This window comes from Taudactylus pleione, unplaced genomic scaffold, assembly GCF_031769625.1.
Source record: "Taudactylus pleione unplaced genomic scaffold, aTauple2 ptg000201l, whole genome shotgun sequence".
Classification (NCBI taxonomy): Eukaryota; Metazoa; Chordata; class Amphibia; order Anura; family Myobatrachidae; genus Taudactylus; species Taudactylus pleione.
This window is the reverse complement of record NW_028284603.1, coordinates 49,473,348-49,495,649: the sequence shown is the minus strand read 5'-3', so window position 1 is coordinate 49,495,649 and position 22,302 is coordinate 49,473,348. Positions and strand designations below refer to the sequence as shown.

Sequence of the window (22,302 nt, the reverse complement as noted above, 5' to 3'; positions counted from 1 at the left end):
GGCTGTGGACAGTGAAGAGGGAGGGTCGGAGTTAGGGCTGGCTGGGCTGTGTAGTGTAGTGTAGTGTAGTGTAGTGTTGTGCTGTGCTGTGCTGCTGTTGTCCATAAGGGCTGTGTCCACTCCTCCAAAGTCCATAGGGGCTGGCTGTGTTGTGCTGTGCTGCTGTTGTCCATAGGGGCTGTGTCCACTCCTCCAAAGTCCATAGGGGCTGGCTGGACTGTGTTGTGCAGTCAGTTGTCCATAGGGTCTGTGTCCACTCCAAAGTCCTGTGCAGAGTCCCAGTCCTAAAGGGGTGCTGTAGTGTTGTCCAGGGGCGGCTCTGTCCATCAGGGGTGCTCCCCCCAAGTGCAAAAATAAAAAAATATTTTCTGTGTTTGTGAATTGTGTGCGCAGTAGCCGCACGTGCATCAACAAAGTAGTGCCAAGCGTGCGCCTGTGTCATAAGTAAAGGGCCGGCTGGCTTGCCCGTTAAAGGGTGCTGTAACCCCCAAAGTACACTCCAAACAAAATAAAGAAATATTTTCTGTGTTTGTGAATTGTGTGCGCAGTAGTCGCACGTGAATCAACAAAGTAGTGCCAAGCGTGCGCCTGTGTCCCATAAATAAAGGGCCGGCTGGATTGACCGCTAAAGGGTGCTATAACCCCCAAAGGGCACTCCAAACAAAATACTTTATTTTTTTTTCTGTGTTTGTGAATTGTGTGCACTGTGGCTGCACGTGCATCAACGAAGGAGCAGCGCCAAGCGTGCGCCTGTGTCCCATAAGTAAAAGGCCGGCTGGCTCATTTCTTAAAGGGTGGTGTAACCCACAAAGTGCACTACTCTCCAGCAAAAAGAAAAAAATATTTTCTGTGTTTGTGTGCGCCTTAGCCGCACGTATATATCAATATAACATAAATGGAGGACCAAACTTGCTCTGATAAAAATAAAATAGGGAAAGATCAAGAACCAATTCCTCCTAGTGCTGTTGCTGCTGCTGGGAGTTGTTCATCATCCTAGAGAGGAAGTAGGAACATCACTACTTTTACTAAACAATTGACCCTCCAACAGTCCTTAGCGAGGAGGATGAAGTACGACAGCAGTCATCCTGAAGCAAAACGTATAACTGAGGCCTTGACTGCTATGTTGGTTTTAGATGTGCGTCCGGTATCCGCCATTAGTGCAGTGGGATTTAGACAATTGATGGAGGTAGTGTGTCCCCGGTTCCAAATCCCGTCTAGATTCCACCTGCATCCTCAAAGCAGCAGCGACAAGCGTGCGTCTGTCTAAGGGTGGTGTAACCGTTAAAGTGCGCTCCACAAACAATAAAAAAAAAAAAATTTTCTGTCTTTGTGAATTGTGTGCACTGTAGCTGCACGTGCATCAACAAAGAAGCAGCGCCAAGCATGCGCCTGTGTCCCATAAGTCTGTTAAAGGGTGGTGTAACCCCCAAAGTGCTCCAAAAAATAAAAAACATTTTTTTTTCTGTGTTTGTGACTTGTGTGCGATGTAGCCGCACGTGCATCAACACAGTAGCAGCGCCAAGCGTGCGCCTGTGTCATAAGTCAAGGGCCGGTTTGGACGTCTGGTCCGGACTGAAGGACGTGCCAACAATTTCTGACAAGTCTACTGTCATTGCATATGATACTGTCCTCAAAGCAGCAGCGACAAGTGTGCGTCTGTCTGTTAAAGGGTGGTGCTACCCCCAAAGTGCGCTCCAACAAAATAAAATCTTCTTTTTTTCTGTGTTTGTGTGTGAAATGTATGCGCAGGAGCCTCACCTGCATCCTCAAAGCAAGCGTGCGTCTGTCTGTTAAAGGATTACATCGGTGACAGCATCCAAGTAGGCATGTCAAACAGTCCGTACCTGTACTGGCAGGAAAAAGAGGCAATTTGGAGGTCCCTGTACAAACTGGCTCTATTTTACCTGAGTTGCCCCCCCTCCAGTTCAGCGCCAGGGTCTGCCACATGACTGTGGCTGAAATGATTGGTTCGTTTGAGCCCCCACAAAACAAGCTGGCAATTAATCTGGCCCTGCACAAACTGGCTCTACGGAGGCAAGATGTTGTCCTCATCCTCCTCATCCACCGATTCCTCACCCTCTTCAGTGTTGTGTACATCCTCATCCTTACAGAGTATTAATTCGTCCCCGCTGGAATCCACCACCACAGGTCCCTCTGTACGTTCTGGAGGCTGGTCTCCCTGGAAAAGTTGATAATTCATTTTTATGAACATCATCTTCTCCACATTTTGTGGAAGCAACCTCCTACGCCTTTTGCTGACAAGGTTCCCGGCTGCACTAAACACTCTTTCGGAGTGCACACTGGAGGGGGGGCAACTCAGGTAAAATAGAGCCAGTTTGTACAGGGGCCTCCAAATTGCCTCTTTTTCCTGCCAGTACATGTACGGACTGCCTGACATGCCTACTTGGATGCTGTCACCGATGTAATCCTTTAACAGACAGACGCACGCTTGTCGCTGCTGCTTTAAGGATGCAGGTGCGGCTACAGCCCACACATTTCATAAAGACAGAAAAAAAAAGAATTTTTTTGTTGTTTGTGGAGCGCACTTTGAGGGTTACACCACCCTTTAACAGACAGACTTACGCTTGTCGCTGCTGCTTTGAGGATGCAGGTGGAATCTAGACGGGATTTGGAACCGGGGACACACTACCTCCATCAATTGTCTAAATCCCACTGCACCAATGGCGGATACCGGACGCACGTCTAACACCAACATAGCAGTCAAGGCCTCAGTTATACGTTTTGCTTCAGGATGACTGCTGTCGTACTTCATCCTCCTCGCTAAGGACTGTTGGAGGGTCAATTGTTTAGTAAAAGTAGTGGTGTTCCTACTTCCTCTCTGGGATGATTAACAACTCCCAGCAGCAGCAACAGCAGGAGGAAGTGGTTCTTGATCTTTCCCTATTTTATTTTTATCGGAGGAAGTTTGGTCCTCCATTTATGTTATATTGATATATACGTGCGGCTAAGGCGCACACAAACACAGAAAATATTTTTTTTATTTTTGCTGGAGAGTAGTGCACTTTGTGGGTTACACCACCCTTTAAGAAATTAGCCAGCCGGCTCTTTACTTATGGGACACAGGCGCACGCTTGGCGCTGCTCCTTTGTTGATGCACGTGCGGCTACAGTGCACACAATTCACAAACACAGAAAATATTTTTTTTATTTTGTTTGAAGTGCCCTTTGGGGGTTACAGCACCCTTTAGCGGTCAATCCAGCCGGCCCTTTATTTATGGGAAACAGGCGCACGCTTGGCACTGCTCCTTTGTTGATTCACGTGCAGCCACAGTGCACACAATTCACAAACACAGAAAAAATATTAATTTTTTTTAGCACTTGGGGGGAGCACCCCTGACGGACAGAGCTCCCCCTGGACAACACTACAGCACCCCTTTAGGACTGGGACACTGCACAGGACTTTGGAGTGGACAAAGCCCCTATGGACAACTGACTGCACAACACAGTCCAGCCAGCCCCTATGGACTTTGAAGTAGTGGACACAGCCCCTATGGACAACAGCAGCACAGCACAACACTACACTACACAGCCCAGCCAGCCCTAACTCCCACCCTCCCTCTTCACTGTCCAGAGCCGAGTGAGAAAATGGCGCCGACGCGGGTACCTTATATAGGATCCAAAGCCCGCGAGACCCGGAAGGCGGGATGATGACGTTTTGCCTCGATTTCAGATCCGAGTCAGGCGGGAAAAGTCGAGCCTGACTCGGATCAGCCTCGGATCGGGGGGGGCTCGGATTTAAGAAATCCGAACCCGCTCACCCCTAGTTTATACAACATAAGGGTGGGTGGGAGGGCCCAAGGACAATTCCATCTTGCACCTCTTTTTTTTTCTTTGCATTATGTACTGTGTGGGGCCTAGTTTTTCAAACTGCCATCCTGTCTGCCACTGCAGTGTCACCTCCTAGATGGGCCACGTGTTTGTGCCGCCCACTCGTATCTCTTAGCATAGTCATCCAGCTACCTCGGTGCAACCTTTTGGACATAAAAACACTATTGTGAGGTGTTCAGAATAGACTGGAAATGAGTGGAAATTAAGGTTATTGAGGTTAATAAGAGCATAGGAGCAGAAAAACACACAAATTCTGTGATTTTAGCTGTTTTTATGCTTTTTTTTAAAAAAAAAGTACAGATCCAAACACAAAACCCAGAACCCAAAACACGGAAGGGTGGTTTTGGCAAAACCAATCCAGATCCAAAATACGAAGAAAGATCCAGATCCAAAACCAAAACACGAAAAGTGGCCGGTGCACACCCCTAATTAAAACCTAAAAGGGGCTAAAATGTGTATATATATTTTTTTAAAACCAAAATGGATAATTATTAATTATCAAGCTGTCTCCTATTAGTTCATCACAGGCCAAAGGTGATTTAAAAAAATAATAATTTTTAAAAAGGTATAGGAAAGTGGTATCAGAATTTGGCGTACCTAATATAGCATTGGACACCGCGGCCAGGCTCGGAGAAAGCAGTGCGCCATGAGGCAGGGATAAAATAGATCCCATGAGTGCCGACGTTGGAGATTTTTAGATGAATGAGTACAAAGCAGGTGCACTGACCATTGTGCAAATAGCCAATAAAGAAAAGCATGGCTGGACAACCTTGAAATGAATGCAGATCACATAATTCTTTTCTTACATTCCCCCCATGGGCCCTTCATGCCCCAGTCAGACACTGTTTATTTGTGTAGTATTTTATCCAATAGGACTGAAGACTCTTTATCACGTCATGTACTCATGAACATAATGCCTAGGTTCAGATTTGCAGAAAATACAGAAACTTTGAACACAATACAGAGGTGAGGTAGACATTTCGGGTCATCAGTTCCAAGGATTACTCTTCCTACCGCCAAAGGACAAGGTGAGGCAGCCATCTTGGGCACACTACAGAGGTTACAGTGGAAAGAATAAGCAATTTGTAGAAGTGTAATATATATATATAATATATTGTAATATACAGTGGGGAATCACAGAACAGATATTGAATAAAACAATAAAATTATCTGAATATAGTGAAGCACCTATCTAGGGTGTATCAGTGGTTACAGAGGTTGGGCTGGGAGCCTGGATATTATACATGTTGGATGCCAAGATGAAATAGAAATTGTAGGTTGAAGTGGGAGATGATATTGAGAAGAAGGGATGGTAGAAATGGAGGAGCGAAGCATGATGGAGTAGTATGGAGAGATCTAGAATGGAGGCAGTATTGAATATAGAAGTATATGGTTACAACAGACTTATAACAGAGTTGATATACAGCAAACTGAGCCAGGACAGATTGCAGTAATAATACAAAATGTTCTACAATAATGGTTAGAAATACCAGGTGAAGGTGGAGTAGTAGTATGCATGAGGTATAGTGCTTGAGATCTAGTTTAATTTGAGATTAGACCAAAGTCAAGTCCAAACTCCAGTTGCAACTCCTCATGTTTGAGGATTTGAGTCTGTGGAAGCAGATATGGGATTATTACTAAAGCTGGCCATACACACTAAAATTATCGGGCCGATCCGCCCAATATACGTGGATCGCCCCGATAATTGTAGCATGTGGGGGGGGCAACCGAGGGTTAAATATTGCTTGGTCGGGCATGCCGGATTGTCCAGCATGCCCGCCCGATGCGATATTTACCGGTAAACTGTCGGCCGCATCGGGCAGTGTATGCCCAGCCGACAGACATTTCCTGTGTTCCTTCTCATGGAACATGGAAATGTCTCCTCCCCCTGGGGCGGAGCGCAGATGTTGGCTGAATACACTGAGAATCTCACAGCGTATGCCGGGGACAGCTGCAGCTGGCCAGATAAAATGTCTGTCAGGCATTTTATCTGGCTGTGTATGGCTAGCTTAACCCAGCAAAGTAGATGTTCTCACCTGTGCATGATTAAAGAAATCCAGAAAACATGACCTGTTGGGGGAACTTAAAGACTTGAGTTGAGAACCCCTGGTTTAGATATAGGCGACCCTGTATCCAGGCCTTTCAAGTATTAGACACAGTCAGCTGGTACAAGGGAGAGAGAGTGTTTGACCAGTTTCTTCAGCAAGCTAAATAACAGACGGGTGTTGCAGGAAGATTAGGGATGGTCATCGGTGGGGTGTCCATCGATGGCACCATAACCATCTATGGTGAACCATCGACTGTGCACCCCTTTATGGCCACCGCTACTGGAGGCATGGCGGGCCGCGGACCAATCAAAAACGGGGGTGAGGCTTAGCGGACACCGGGCTATGCGCTTTCTCGTCAAGAAAAAAAAATCACTCCCACTCGTCCATCGATGGTGGAGAACCATTGGCTCTCTGCCATCGATGGCAAAACCATTAATCATTGATAGCTAACCATCGATGATTGCTGACTATCGATGGCCATCCCTAGATCGGTTTACAGTTGTTGACAAACTCTCAAAACAAGTTTGCTGGAGGTGTGAAAAGTGGATCCAGTAAGAAATAGCTTGTTTGTGAGGCTCTCTATATAAAAGGTATTATGTAAAATGACTAATTTTAATGTTTTCATTCCCCACATAAAATTTAAAGCTATTGAGCCCTCTTGCGAAGGACATTTTAGGGCAGACAGAATGGTGAATGGTAGATTATATACAGGACTTTGATCAGCAGTACAATGTTAATTATATTAATGCAGACTAATGCTAAAGCTGGGCATCCACTATCCAATTTTCTGTCAGATATCTGTCCAATCTGGCTGGCTGGAATGAAAACCTGGTAATGTATGGGAACAAATGACAGTCGATCATATGGTTTTAAACACTGAAAAAAGGAAAAAAAAAAACCAATTGTTCAAATTGGTTACATTTGTGTGTTTTAACCAATTTGTCTGAACAACCTTTTTTGGCTATTTTCCAGTGTTTTTGAGCAAATGGATGATTGTCATTTGCTCCCATACATTACCAGGTTTTCATTCCAACCAGCCAGATTGGACAGATATTTGACAGAAGATTGTATAGTGGATGCCCAGCATAATACTGATAGTTTGAGCCAAAACTTGGTTTTCCTTCAGATGAATTGATAGCATATGCGCAGACAGGAACATGCAGGGCTCATAATTTGGACACATTGATACATGAATGTAGCAACTCATAATGGCAGCATACACCACTCTGATACAGTAGGTGATGGGCCTTTATTGTGAGGAAATAATGACTGATTTGTCCCAGTCCATACTTTATCCAGATTATTGTTCCAGTGCAGACAACGAGATATCAGAAACATTTGTTTTCCTCAGGCCATCCACAGCCCTAAACATAAAATCACGGGCTCTGTTCTGTAGCAAATAGTGGTTAATATAGTTTGGTATTCCTGCCCAATGGGAATAACTCCAACACCAAACCACTACCACACACTCTTACCTTACGTCTATCCTCTGAACTAAAATTTCCCTTATACCAGTGATTCTCAGCATCAGCCCTCATGTTTTCCCAACAGGTCATTTTGAGGATTTCTGTCTGTGGAAACAGGTGGAATAATTACTGACCCAGCAAAATAACTTGTCTGTGCATGATTAAAAGAAAATCTACAAAACATGACCTGTTGGTGTTACTTGAGGACTGGAGTTGAAAACCAGTGCTTCTCACACTCTGTCCATAAGACATACTTGTCCATGTATTAAGGGTTAAGGCAGATCTGCTTCCACAGACAGGGCCGGGAACTGCACAATAAGAGCTATTTCACACATGACGGTTTCTGCCGGGCAGGCAAGAACCGGCCGGTAGCTGGATGGCTTTTTCTGGCACTCCGTGCCTTTCATAAGCAGCGGCTTTGAGCCGCTTTTTATGTGACTTTTTTTTCCCCTATTGGGCATGCGCAGCAGCAGCTGCTGCTGCACATGCCCGGCCGGCAGAAGCCAGTGTGTGTGAAAGGAAACATTGTTTCCTTCACACTACTGGCGTGCAGGGACGGCACGGCCACAGCACGGCACCGTCCTGCATAGTAGTTTTTTCAGGCTATATCACGGCAACAGTGCCGTGACCGTGCCGTGTGAAAGAAGCCTGTCCTTTCCCTGCAGTACTATATTTCACAGCCGGATAAATACTGGGTGGCTTTTTGCCGCCCGGTCAAAACCGGCATATATGAAATAGCTCTAACATCACAGTGCAGCGCCCAGCTCCAGGTTACTGAGTAGGAGCAGGCATTTTGGAGTGACACCCTGTGTGGTCTGCACCCCCACTAGTGATGCCACTGTACAGAGGCAATTACCAAGTTTAGTAAACTTTTAAGAATTATTGGCCATATTAAGTAATAACATTGGTCTGTATGAACTACATAATACCAGTTTAGGGAGAACTACTATAAAGGAGAATACTTATTTCTCAAACTATGGGGCATATGTATCAAAGCTTGATGTGAGATATATATATCGCCAACCAATCAGCTTCTAACTTAAGGCCCCCATACATCAGCAATTGATTGCAGCAATCGTGCAATTTGCAATTGATTGTGTATAAAAATCTTTCCCTTTTTCAATCAATTGCAAATTGAACGATTGCTGCAATCAATTGCTGATGTATGGGGGCCTTTACATTTTGCAGGCTGTGTTTAAGAAATTATAGTTTGGAGCTGATTAGTTGGTGATATATATTTCACAATTTTATCTCACATCAAGCTTTGATACATAGGCCCCTATATATCTAGAGTTCTTTTAGAACTCCTCTTGAACTATGCCAAACCCAGGGCTTGCTTACTGGAAATACTCATATTATGTGTCAGAAGGACTCCTGCTTAATGGGGATGTTGCTCCATTCCAGACTTTATTCATGGCAGCTATGTGGACATTTGTAGGCCTTTAAGGGGCCTATGTATCAAAGCTTGATGTGAGAAAATTGTGAAATATATATCACCAACCAATCGGCTCCAAACTATCATTTCTTAAACACATCCTGCAAAATGTAAGTTAGAAGCTGATTGGTTGGTGATATATATCTCACATCAAGCTATGATACATATGCCCCTTTGTCCCTCCTGGGTTTGCAGCTTTTCTGTGAGGTGGATGGAGTTTTCACCAGGCTTTAGTTTGCTAATCAGTATTCCTATACAAGGGGGTGGGGAGGAAAAGGAAAGTGATTTCTCAGCTGAGGTCAGGCTGCTAACCTGGGAGGCTGGAAATGACCTGTCCTATAATAATTTCTAGATGCCTTTTTATCACCCTTGTTGATTTTGCTGACTTGAAGCTGTATTTGTGTTCATTTCTCCAGTCTGAAGGAAGGCTGTATTTGTTGTTGCTACTGTAGGTAAGCTTTGTTTGTGTGTCTGCTTACTGATGATGAGGAAATAAACTTGTGTTTTTTAAGAAAACAGACTCCCCACCAGTGTTTCCACTTGCAGGTTATTTTTCCTGATCACAATAAGTTTTATTCCTGGAATCTGGTAAAATAACCTGTTTGATTAAACTTTGTTTTGTTGTTGTCTGTACTTTTTGTTACCTTCCATGATATATATGTATTGCAGCATTTTAAGTGCCACTTTTGGTTCCAACCCCAAAAGCCTCCTTGTTGCAGGGCAAGTGTAGGGTTATTTTTGATTTAAGTTAGAGTGTTGTCATATGTGATATGTCCGATGGTTAATGCAGTGAGAGCTGACCTGTTTCTGTTGTCCGTTACTAGACTGGAATGTTAGGTTGCCCAATAAGGGGGTTATCCAGTTAGATGCAATATTTCTGCTATTCTCCCAATATTTTCATTTTCGCTGCTAAAGCGAGAAAACTGCTACTTTTTGGTTTTGTAGATTTCAAGGTATCCAATTGCAAGCAAGCTTCCATAAAGATCTCCCAAATACAGACCAATTGTGCACCTGGGGAGTGGGAACTTACCGCACTATTAGGGGTATTCAATATGGGTGCGATAATTCAGTTTTTGCGTTAATATCGCACTTTTTAACGTTTTTGCGTTAATATCACTGGTTTTAGTTTTACACCGTATTCAATTTCAAAGACTTATCGCAGTTTTGAAAAGTCTTTGATAAAAAACGGGGATAACTTTTCACCACTGAATAGGTGGCGAAAAAAAGTGCAGAATTGGGGTTTAGTGGTGCAGGTTTAAAAAAAATAGCCTGCACCCTTCAGAATGACCCCTTTAAAACGATCTGTGTCAAAAAAATAAATAAATAAATAAAAAAATCGGGACACCCCAAAAAAAGCACTTTGAATTTGGGGGACAAAAAAAAAAAATGTTGGTGAACAAAGTTAAAAAATAGCGAACTTGACTCTGGGGGGGTCCCCAAGTATGCCCCAGGTGTTTTTTTCATTGCAGCTCCTTGCGCAAGTGGGTTTTTCACGATTTTTTCAAGTCTCTTTTGCAACTTGAAAATGGGGGTCAGCATATTTTAAAGTACCCCAAATTTGCTGGGCATAGTTATTTTTCGCAAAAAAAAAATCCAAATGCTTTTCTGCACCACTTTCTTCAAAGTCGCATTTATGCACTTGCCATGGCTATTAGAAACCCAGACTTCCTTCAGGAGTTAAAAATGGGGATACCCATAGTGATCCCCCATGTCTAGACATCATTAGGGGGTCCCTAGAATATTTCCCGAAAATTCACGTTTTTGTTAACATTTAAAAAAAACAATTGTAAAAATTTAGAAAAAAAATGACATAAGGTCCCCCCCCCCCAAAAGCCAAACCAGCCCCAGGCTAGCCAGCCAGTGGTGGTTTCTAAAAATACGGGGAACAAAATGTGTAGGGTTCCACCGTATTTTAGAAACCAACACCAGGCTGCAGGGACTAGTGCTGGTTTTAAATATAGGGGGCAAAAACGACGTGGGGTACCCCCTATATTTAAGACCAGCACCAGACCCAACCGACCGGGGTGCAATGCCACAGCCCGGGGACCCAATCATCGGGGCTCCAGGTCCAAGGCATTACACCCCAAGTCGGTCAGCGCAAGCCGGTGATCTCGGGGGAGTCGGGGACCCCCCAAAAAAGGGTCCCCCCTCTCCCTAGCACCACAGGCTTATGCTGAAGCCTGGGGCTCATCACCATACCCCTGGAGCGGTGGGTATGGGGGTAATAGGGGGGACAAATAATGTAACACTATTGTACTTTACAGTGGAACTACAAGTGCCAGCATGCCTGCCATTTTGCACTTGTGGAACTACAAGTGCCAGCAGACATGCGGCACCTGTAATTTCACTGTAAAATAAATAGTTACAAAAAAACAACACACACACACCGTGCCCAGTATAAGTTTATTACATACACCTACCCATTCACACATACTTACCTATACCAGAAGTTTCTGTCCCCTTCTCCACATAGAGATCCATGGTAGCTGGCCCTGCAAGAAAGATTTCATACTCCCCTACATCCAGCACTGGTTTCCGCAGTAATCCATGGGTGTTTTAAAACAAAAAAACGTGTTACCCGATCCACGCTACTAGCTATGTGTATGTGTGTTGTCACACATACACATAGCTCCCGAATGGCCGCTACCGGCACTTCACGGGGCATTGCAGTCCTGAGAGCCAATCAGCGGCCGTGCTGACTGTAGCGCGGCCGCTGATAGGCTCCGGCAACTGACAGTTCCCACGTAGGTAAGTCAGCCCACGTGGGAACTGTCAGTTGCCGCAGCCAATCAGTGGCCGCGCTACAGTCAGCGCGGACGCTGATTGGCTCTCAGGACTGCAATACCCGTGAAGTGCCGGTAGCGGCCATTCGGGAGCTATGTGTATGTGTGACAACACACATACACATAGCTAGTAGCGTGGATCGGGTAACACGTTTTTTTGTTTTAAAACACCCATGGATTACTGCGGAGACCAGCGCTGGATGTAGGTGAGTATGAAATCTTTCTTGCAGGTACAGCTACCATGGATCTCTACGTGGAGAAGGGGACAGAAACTTCTGGTATAGGTAAGTGTGTGAATGGGTAGGTGTATGTAATAAACTTATACTGGGCACGGTGTGTGTGTTTTTTTTTTACTATTTATTTTACAGTGAAATTATAGGAGCCGCATGTCTGTTGGCACTTGTAGTTCCACAAGTGCAAAATGGCAGGCATGCTGGCACTTGTAGTTCCACTGTAAAGTACAATAGTGTTACATTATTTGTCCCCCCTATTACCCCCATACCCACCGCTCCAGGGGTATGGTGATGAGCCCCAGGCTTCAGCATAAGCCTGTGGTGCTCGGGAGAGGGGGGACCCTTTTTTGGGGGGACCCGACTCCCCCGAGATCACCGGCTTGCGCTGACCGACTTGGGGTGTAATGCTTTGGACCTGGAGCCCCGGTGATTGGGTCTCCGGGCTGTGGCATTGCACCCCGGTCGGTTGGGTCTGGTGCTGGTCTTAAATATAGGGGGTACCCCACGTCGTTTTTGCCCCCTATATTTAAAACCAGCACTAGTCCCTGCAGCCTGGTGTTGGTTTCTAAAATACGGTGGAACCCTACACATTTTGTTCCCCGTATTTTTAGAAACCACCACTGGCTGGCTAGCCTGGGGCTGGTTTGGCTTTTGGGGGGGGACCTTATGTCATTTTTTTTCTAAATTTTTACAATTGTTTTTTTTAAATGTTAACAAAAACGTGAATTTTCGGGAAATATTCTAGGGACCCCCCTAATGATGTCTAGACATGGGGGATCACTATGGGTACCCCCATTTTTAACTCCTGAAGGAAGTCTGGGTTTCTAATAGCCGCGGCAAGTGCATAAATGCGACTTTGAAGAAAGTGGTGCAGAAGAGCATTTGGATTTTTTTTTGCGAAAAAGCAAAATTTGGGGTACTTGAAAATGGGGGTCAGCATATTTTAAAGTTGCAAAAGAGACTTGAAAAAATTGTGAAAAACCCACTTGCGCAAGGAGCTGCAATGAAAAAAACACCTGGGGCATACTTGGGGACCCCCCCAGAGTCAAGTTCGCTATTTTTTAACTTTGTTCACCAACATTTTTTTTTTTGTCCCCCAAATTCAAAGTGCTTTTTTTGGGGTGTCCCGATTTTTTTTATTTTTATTTTTTTATTTTTTGACACAGATCGTTTCAAGGGGTCATTCTGCACCACTAAACTCCAATTCTGCACTTTTTTTCGCCACCTATTCAGTGGTGAAAAGTTATCCCCGTTTTTTATCAAAGACTTTTCAAAACTGCGATAAGTCTTTGAAATTGAATACGGTGTAAAACTAAAACCAGTGATATTAACGCAAAAACGGACTTATCGCACACATATTGAATACCCCTATATAAAGGACTAGTGGGGCATAGTCCTTGCACCATTTGACCAGCGTGTTTCCACTGCTTAACTACACATTTTCCAACATTGCATAATTTTCCCTTAAAACATTTTTTCTACTTTAGTATATTCACTGTATGTGTTTTATTCTTGCAAAATTAATGTTCTATTTAAATTGGATGGCACAATCCGATTCTACTGATTAAAATGATATGCAGCATGTCTATGTTCTATGAGCGAGTGCGGTGTATCTGCATGCTAAATGCTACGTTAGTGTAAGCAACTGTAACGTAGTGTTTAGCATGCAGACTCACACAGAACATAGGCTTGCTGCATAGCACAAGCATCTTAAATGATATGCAGCATGCCTATTTTCTGTGTGCGTCTGCATGCTAAACACTGTTACTGCTGCTTACACTAATGTAGCATTTAGCATGCAGATACACCGCACTCGCTCAGAGAACATAGGCGTGCTGCATATCATTTTAATCAGCAGAAGCTGATTGTGCCAATCCAGTCACATCATTGTGCGAATAAGACGCATTTGAAGGTGAAAAGACGCTCAGCGCTACTGAGTCACGCCACGGCATTGCGCAACTAGATGGGCTGTTTAACATGCTAGGAGGCTAGATGTATGTGGACCCATCTGTATTATGTTGGAAATAAATATAATCTTATCACGATGAGGAGGCAACACCCACATTGATTCTTTATTTAAAGTTCCACTATTTAATTGTATGTATTAATACTTATTTTAAATGTACAATTAAAACTTTTTTTTTTTTTTTTGGTTCGGTATTATGTTTCTATTTTAGTACAGCGCATGGCAATCCTTAAACACTGTGCTATTTCCTATTAGCAGATGGTTACATTCCTGCATGTGATGTGGTTAGGATAACAATGTGGAGCATTTCAAAGCTGTTTCATTTATTAATCGCCTTGCAGAGAAAAGCTAACATCCGTCATGCCTTTTAACCTCCTGTAAGAGTAATATTGCATAATGTTTTGTTTTTCATATACCCCTATGATGTGTGTTGTATCAACCAAGTCTTGCCTATAATAGTACTTGTCACATTATATGTTTAGTAAGTAAACAGAGGCACTGTATAAATAATTACCTACTTTACTGACCAGTGTTATAGATAGGAAGAAAACATTTCCTACTGAAAATGTAAATCTATTATAGTCACTTAGGGACGGGATGCACTATGCTGAAAAATGAGCCTCCGAAAATGCATTTTCTGGAGGTTTGACCGCAATTACCGCATGCACCAAGCTCGTCACTTTCTGGAGCTTGTTCCCATTAAACAACACCATCTATAGAAGCCTATGGCCGCCTTATTGGAGTTTCCCCCTAGAGCAGTGGTTCCCAAACTGTGTGCCGTGGGACCCTGGGGTGCCTCAGGACACTTGCAGGGGTGCCTCGGGTTGGTAATCCAGTACCACATAAAAAGATATTTAGTCAGTGTGATAGGCAAAATCAGTGCTAATGGCTGCCAATCAAAAAATAAGTGGACAAAAAGAAGCGCAGCCCTGTCAACCACCACATAACTGAACCTAAGGGTGACCTTTAAGCACAATTTACTTCATTTAGTTTTGCTGAATTTCTCAATAAGAAACTTTTGCTTCAAAGGTGATGTGAAAAACATGCTGGTACTCTAAAGCTGGCCACACACTAGACCAACTTACATCCAACCAGCCAACTTGTTGATTGGTTGGAATGAAAATCTGGTAACGTATGGGGAGTAACTGATGATCAGCAATTTGCTCCTAAATGCCAGAAAACAGATGAAAATGGGCGTCAGACAAGTTTGTTAAATGTTTGATCTAAACTATTTGTTCAAACAAAAGTTTTGGTCCATTTTCCAGCGTTTGGGAGCAAATTGCTGATTCCATTCCTTACCAGATTTTCATTCCAACCAATCAACAAGTTGGCTGGTTGGATGTAAGTTGGTCTAGTGTGTGGCCAGCTTAAGGCGCTGTGATTCGAAAAAGTTTGGGAACCACTGCCCTAGAGAGATCCTAGTGGATCCCTCCCAGGGACTCTCACTGGCCGACTGCCACAAATGCGTACAAGGACTCCTGGGTCATAAACCCAGAAGTCCTCACACCGCATAGGACAGGTCTTAAAAGAAGAGCTGTCCTTTGCTTAAATGTACATGCATACGGTGTTACTAAACGCTGCTATGCATACGATCAATGGCGGGATGCATCGCATCCAAAATGCGATGCTTGTTGCATCCCACCCTGGGAGTTTTGTGACCATATAAATAAAAACATGTAGCGCTAGACCATGCACTTTCATAGAGGACCCAGAAATCCAGGGTGACTACTGTATCAATAATAATTCTGTTAGTCAGAGCCTTTTGTTCAGTGGAGATGGCATTGTTTCTGCTATGTCTCATAATCTTTATCTCACCTTCCAGAGCTCCTCTGCTACGGGGTCTCTTTATTAAACAATGAGCCTTCTCTGTCAAAAACAGGTGTTAGGGCTTCACACTGTACATCAAGCTGGCATTACTGGCAGTGAGAGTCACTTGGTCACACTCATATCCCTGGAGCCTGGCCCAGCAAATTTGTTAGTTAACTCAACCACTCTGGGAAATAATTGCTGACTCTGAGAGATGTAAATATTAGAATGCCAGCTGTAATGCTGCATTTTCTTGTATGGACCCCTTAGTACTACTGAAGTATGATCATATTGTCATAATCTAATAAATGAGGTGTGTGGCTGAGCGTTTACATTGCTGGTAAGGTAGAAAAAAACGACACTGGTACATCATGTTCAACCATACATAGTGATATGACGTTATATTACACAATAAGCTGCCTTTTCCACCACCACCCAATCTTATGGCAGCTGTCCTCACAGTAACTGACACTCTGGGTGACCAGTGCCTGTGTCTATGACTGTGCTTCTCACATTAGGGCTTCAAGACGCACTTAAGTTCATGTTTTAAGGATATTCATGCTTGAGCACAGGTGACTTCACCCCTTTGGAGCGGAGGATGAGTGGGGCTTATACCACGGATATACCACAAGACTGCAGATGACGAGTCTCGCATGTTCTCCATAATGAGGGGCTAAAGGAAAAAGGTTATTACCTATCCCCCCCACTGGTTCTAACGACCGACGGGGACTTCTAGCAGTCGCCTGGCCGAATCGTGATGTGACGTCTATATTCGTTTGTGATCACCAGCCAATGTTACCCCACAATACAGAGAATGTAAGTTTTTTTTTGTGTATATTGAGGTAGGGTACTACTTGCCCCTATAACGATGGCTGCAACTAAGTGGGCATCCAAATTTGAAAGTGGAGGTCCCCACTTTCTAATTGTGGCCCACTAGTAGCTATTCTCTGGTGATCACCAGACAATATTACCCTGCACTACGGATAATAGACGTTTTCCACACATGTATGAGGAGGTCACCACGTGTTCTATCATGCACATATTTATAACTGGAAAAGTGAGATAGTCACATATGAAAACGGGGAGTACTCTTTCAAATTATATGGCCTCCTTAGCAGCTATTGGGCTCCATTTACTACCGAAACATAACTCCTTTAGAGCTCGCTAAAGGGGTTATGTCACCTTTCTGCATTTAATAAACAGCGGTAATCTAAGATTACCGCTGTTTTCACAGCATCGATGCAGTCCCCTCTGCCGGCAATGGAGACCCGGCGGTGCCTATCCGGCTTCAGCAAAGCCTCCCAGGCACTGCCGGGTCCCCGTGTCATGCACACGCGCAGACGGATCGTCGCGCATGTGCATAACACTGGAGCCCCGTTGCTGGCAGTGTTAGACTGCTAGCAGCGCAGCTGAGGACCTCGCCGAGACTTTGCGGGACCTCGCCGGAGGGGTAAGTATTAATAAATACTAGTGGCATTTTCATTTGTATCACCGTGATACTAAAGTAAAATTGCCACTGATATTTTCGTTTGTTTATAAATGGGGCCCATTGTCTGATGATTACTAGCCAATATCGCCCAACGCTAGGGGAAAAAATATTTCTCCATAGATGGGGAAGGGCACATTGTGCCCTTTCTCACCCGTACTGGCTTGCACACACATGGGGATACCCCGTCTTAAAAGAGGGGAGTCTGTTTCAAATGATATGCCCCCATAGTAGTTATTGTCTGGTGATAATCGCCAATACCTGAACCATAACAAAAAAATTTTTTTTTTTTCCACAGAATGCAAATGTGAAAAAATGACCTCAGCACAGGAGTGTCAATTAGTACATCGATCATTTTGACCCTAGCAGCGAAGGTGTCAGTTAGTACATCGGTCATTTTGGTTTAACCATGTGTGCTAGACAACAAATATTGTTATGGACTACACTGTTAGTGTGTTTGAGAAGTACTGGTCACACAATTATTGGACCACAGCACAGTTATATTCTGGGTAACGGACCCATTCTGTAGCAAAGTCACAGTGCGTACAATGCATAATTTCAGTAGCTATCAAGGATCTCTGTAATAGATTCGGTTAACTCTCAGACTGTTATAAATGTGCCTGTAGCAGTATGACTTTATAAATACTGCACCTTCAATCTGCTCAGTTTATACATGTGTTGTATTATCTTCACACACAAATATATATAAAGTTTCATTCATATTGTGCTCCTTTTACTTCACCAAGAGTGTGTTTGTGTTTTTTCTGATTATCCTCACACATGCTAGAGTTGGTTAATGAATGGCTAAGACAATGTGAGGAGATCTATGGACTGGTAGGTGTTGGTGAGGTCTACTTGGAGTATCTGTTTTGTGTGTGTGTGTGTGTGTGTGTGTGTGTATATATATACAATATGAGGTGGGTAATCCTATATTTTTGTTCTAGGTTAATTTTGCAGAGTTTAAAGAAGGATTTGTCGCCGTGCTGTCATCGACTATTGACATCAGCCTCTCCGATGATGATGAAAGTAGTTATTTAGAGCCAGGTAAGATTTCAACGATTACCTGGTTACAATGTGGGTTTTTTTTTTTTTTTTTTTTGTAATTTAGGACAATTTTATCAGAAGTAGAGCTGAAAAGGAGAATTGATGAGTATCATGGCAGAAGTAGAATATTGATGTGGCAAGTGCAGTGTTCTGGTACAAAAGAAGATATACGCAGGTTGGCATGTCAGATTGTTGGGCTGTTCAAAGGAACATATATACAGAGAATATAGATACACAGAGCCAAGTGTACTATCTGGCTAGCACAGCTTTCCTACATGGTGCCTAGCAGTAGAGCCTGTGGCTACGGAAGTACTGTTCTGCATTGTATAGCAGAATTGGGCCCTAGGGGGGAGGGGTTGCAGGAGGTTCTTGGTGACGATGAGCACATTACCAGTTATGTATTTAAGAGCGCTCCTTCATTCCACAGGGAACCTGTAAGGTTATACTAAAGCAGGGACTGGGTGCATCAGGAATCCCTTTTGGTTCCAAAACATCCCAATATTGAACCTGAGTAGTCTGTGCCAAAAGATCTGGGCTGATTCTTGTCAATACGTACGGTTACCTTGTTGATGCTGGCCAATATTTGCCTAGTAAGAAAGTGAATGACGCCAGACACTCCTAATTGTTCTGACTGGATCTCCCTAGGTAACGATAGTTACCCATGCACATTTTATATATACTACCTGGAAGTGTATCCATAAATTTGAACATATTTGCGTGTCCGGAGCAAGATTGGGCCGTGAGGGGGCAAGATAAGAATCAACACCAATATATGTGAAGGAATTGAAAGTGTAGCAGCACCTAGTTTCTAATGTGTATGCATTATGTTTTTATTAAGACATTTGCATACTTACACAATTATGCTATACAAGTTTGACCATTTCTAGAGCAAATAGTGACTACAATGATACTGTACGTCTTTTTAGGAAATTAATATAGGACGAGTGGGCCTGGATTTACAGACAGACAAATGGCTTTAGGTTAAAGCGTAACAATGAAAAATAAACATTTGAGTGGATCTAGGTGAGATTGATGAAATAAACTAAAACCTAGATGTTCTCCTTCGATCTGGGGGACTCCTGATGTCTAGAATGGTCTGAGCAGCGGATATTCCTACTTGGGACACACCTACCTTGTTAAAGGTCTCTACTTAAAGAGAGACTTTGGTGCATTTTTCCTTTTTGGAATCTTATTCTCACTTTTTTTTTTTTTTTTCATGCTGAATTGTTTTTTTTTTTTTTTTTTCTTCAGTGATCCCAGATGAGGTAAAACCCAAGTTTACAAAAGGTACCAAGCGATATGGCCGTCGCACACAACCTGAACGTGAGGCTGCTGAAAATGAAGCCAACAAATACTTGCAGGAGCAACATCATGTAAAGGTTCAGAGAAAGTGCCAGCTAAGAAGGTCGTCTTCGCTGGAGAGTGTGGAGGTGGGAATGATTCATCATACTGGAATCCTAAACTCTGATTCCAAAGCTTCTAACTCATTGAGGCATCATTGTACTAGGCATGCACAGCAGCAGCAGATGGAGTTGTGAGCGGGTACAAGTTCTGAAAAACCGGTGTGTGTGTGTGTGTAAGCAAATTGTGCTTCATTGACTTGCAGTGACCGCACGGACACTGCATGGCAGCCGTCCTTGTCAGTGGATATTCCTGGCTGTAACACGGCGACCGTGCCATGTCCGTGCTGTCTGAAAGGACCCATCTGTATACATACTTTAAGATTACTACACCGCAAAAAAACTGCTGATTTTTTGCCAGTGGGTGAAAACCGACGTTTGTTCTGCAGGGGAATAAGTGTCTATCAGACTTAAAAAGTGTCCACTAGCGATCATTCCCCCAAATAGGCAGACTCCATGTTCATTATGTGGGTATAAATGTAGTGTTTCATCCTTCAATAAAATTTTAGATTTGTAAAATAAACCATTTGGCTCCTTTTTAAAAAAAAAAATAAAAAAAATAATATAAAATAAAAAATAGTCAACCAAACTGGAAGTGTTCTAATTATTCTGTTAGATAGAAGGGGATACTCTGTGCAGGTGATTTTCTGAGGCACTGGCACACAGGAAAGCTGGGTACTGGGGGGCAGACTGATGTGGTATACATGAGCTTGGAATAGGAAACAGACGGGCATATTTATATTGGGTGCAGGGTGTGCGGTGGCCTGGATCCAGGGGGGCCCAACACTGCACACCCTGCACCCATAGTATACTTACCTCTCCGGAGTCCCACGTCACGCAGTTGTCTGTGCTGTAAAAATGTCTGGATAATGGTAGCCGTGGCCATTTTGCCATCATTTGCGCATGCGCAGTACAGGGAAAATGGCTGCCACGGTCATTTTCCCGGTGATCTGCGCATGCGCTATAGACTCTGGGCACACTCTAGTGCCCAGAGTCTAGAAGTGTGGTGCTGGCCGCGCAGCCATCGGACTGATAGGAGGGGGCTCATGACGGAGACTGCACACTGGCCCCCTCCTTTCTAGAAACGCCCCTGTAAACCGAAAAGTACATTGGGGAGATGTACACTGGGAAGCTGGTTATATGATGTGTGACAGAATCACTGCATATCTGTATGGAAATTGGTTACTAGAGCAGCATTTCTAGAGCTGCAGAATGGTCTGGTCCATCCTTGGATCATGTGTCCTCAGAACTAGCCGAGTCCCTGTCCTATTGGGAACATCATCCACAGGAGCATCAGGACATTTTTAGGGGGGGACAAGCTATCATTTTGGCTCCCCTAAATCGCTGAAGGTAGCCCCCTACCTTCCCTGCTCTGTTCGGCTTGGGGTACATCTTCAGATGGCGAGTGTGTACTGCAGGAGAGGAACGGATCGCACTCACCATACAAAAGTATGGTGATGCGATTCATCCATGGAGCGGGGTTGCCGCTGGGGAAGGAGTAACCTTCTCCACGGAGACCTGCTCCATGAATTGCATGAAGCAGAGAAGAGTCCTGATTTCAGCTAAATAGTTCTCTTCTCTGCTTCATGAATAGACCCTCATGTTCTTATTTGCCAAAACTAAAATACTATTAAATAGCTTTGATGCTGGTTGGGTGCATCACACTCTGCAGATATAGGACGTTACTCCTAGATGGGTATTCAATATGGGAGCGAAAAGTCCGTGCTGGACTTTTCGCTCCACATTGGAGATTTTCCTGAGATAAAGTATCGGGCGCGCGCCTGCTTTATCCCCGTATTCAATATAAAACCTATGAAAACGGGAACCTGCGAAGTGGGATCTGTGAAAAAAAAAGAAATTTATCTGGAATAAATTGTAGGACCCCCCCCCCCTAAAACTGTAAAAACATGGGGGATTACTATGGGTACCCCCGTTTTAGCCTGCAAATGAAAGTCAGGGATTTAAATAGCCGCAGCAGGTTTTTTTCCCCCGACATTGAAGAAGTGTTGCAGAAGAGCACTTAGGTTATTTTTTTCATTTTTTTAAGTGGTTCCCATCAAATTTGGGGTACATGAAAATGGGTACTAGCATATTTTTATGTCCCTAAAGTAAGTTTTAAAAAATTCTGCAACTATGCACCTGCCGCTAATAACCTAGTCTAGAAAACACCTTCCGCATACTTGCAGAATAGCCCTGAACCTATTTCCCTATTGTTAAACACTTTTTTCCTTTTTTGTTTTTGTTTTTATCACCCCAATTTTTAAATACATTTTTAGGGGTGTCCCTATTTTTTTTTAAACTTTTTTTTGACAGTTATTTTTAAGATCTCATTCCCAGGGGTGCATGCTATTTTTTTTAAGCCTGCACCCCTAAACCCCAATTCTGCACTTTTTTTCGCCACCTATTCAGTGGTGAAAAGTTATCCCTGTTTTTTTTCAAAGACTTTTCGAACCTGCGCAAAATCTTTGAAAGTGAATACGGTGTAAAACCAAAACCTGCGAAAATGACGTCATCGGTGCAAAAATGGAGTTTTCACTCCATATTGAATACCCCTGCTAGTGTTTTTGAGATGGGAAGTTTGAATTCCAGAATGAAGTGATGTTTTTTTTTTTGTTTTTTTTTATATGAAATCCTAATACAGAATGTGATTTTAGTGTATATCCGTGTAACATTGTTACCGTTACTTTGATGTATTTTTGTAAAAATCCCCCCCTTCCCTTGAATTAGGGGATTATGAAGTATATTAAATTGGACCATTAGCCCTATATGTGTAAAGTGTATTTGAAA

The 22,302-nt window shown here is 43.5% G+C and overlaps 1 protein-coding gene across 4 annotated transcripts in view; it reads left to right on the top strand.

Annotated features, from left to right (window-relative positions):
- The window catches only part of NINL (ninein like), a 172,109-nt gene that overhangs the window by 46,048 nt on the left and 103,759 nt on the right, over positions 1–22,302 (top strand). For 2 of the 4 annotated variants that reach the window (XM_088477366.1, XM_088477369.1), the window contains exons 3-4: positions 18,016–18,115; positions 19,367–19,545. In XM_088477366.1, coding sequence (XP_088333492.1) covers positions 18,016–18,115; positions 19,367–19,545 — 279 coding nt within the window. Of the gene's footprint in view, positions 1–9,073; positions 9,250–16,157; positions 16,402–18,015; positions 18,116–19,366; positions 19,546–22,302 lie in introns of those variants that run through there. The other 2 variants (XM_088477367.1, XM_088477368.1) reach the window with 2 other exon arrangements.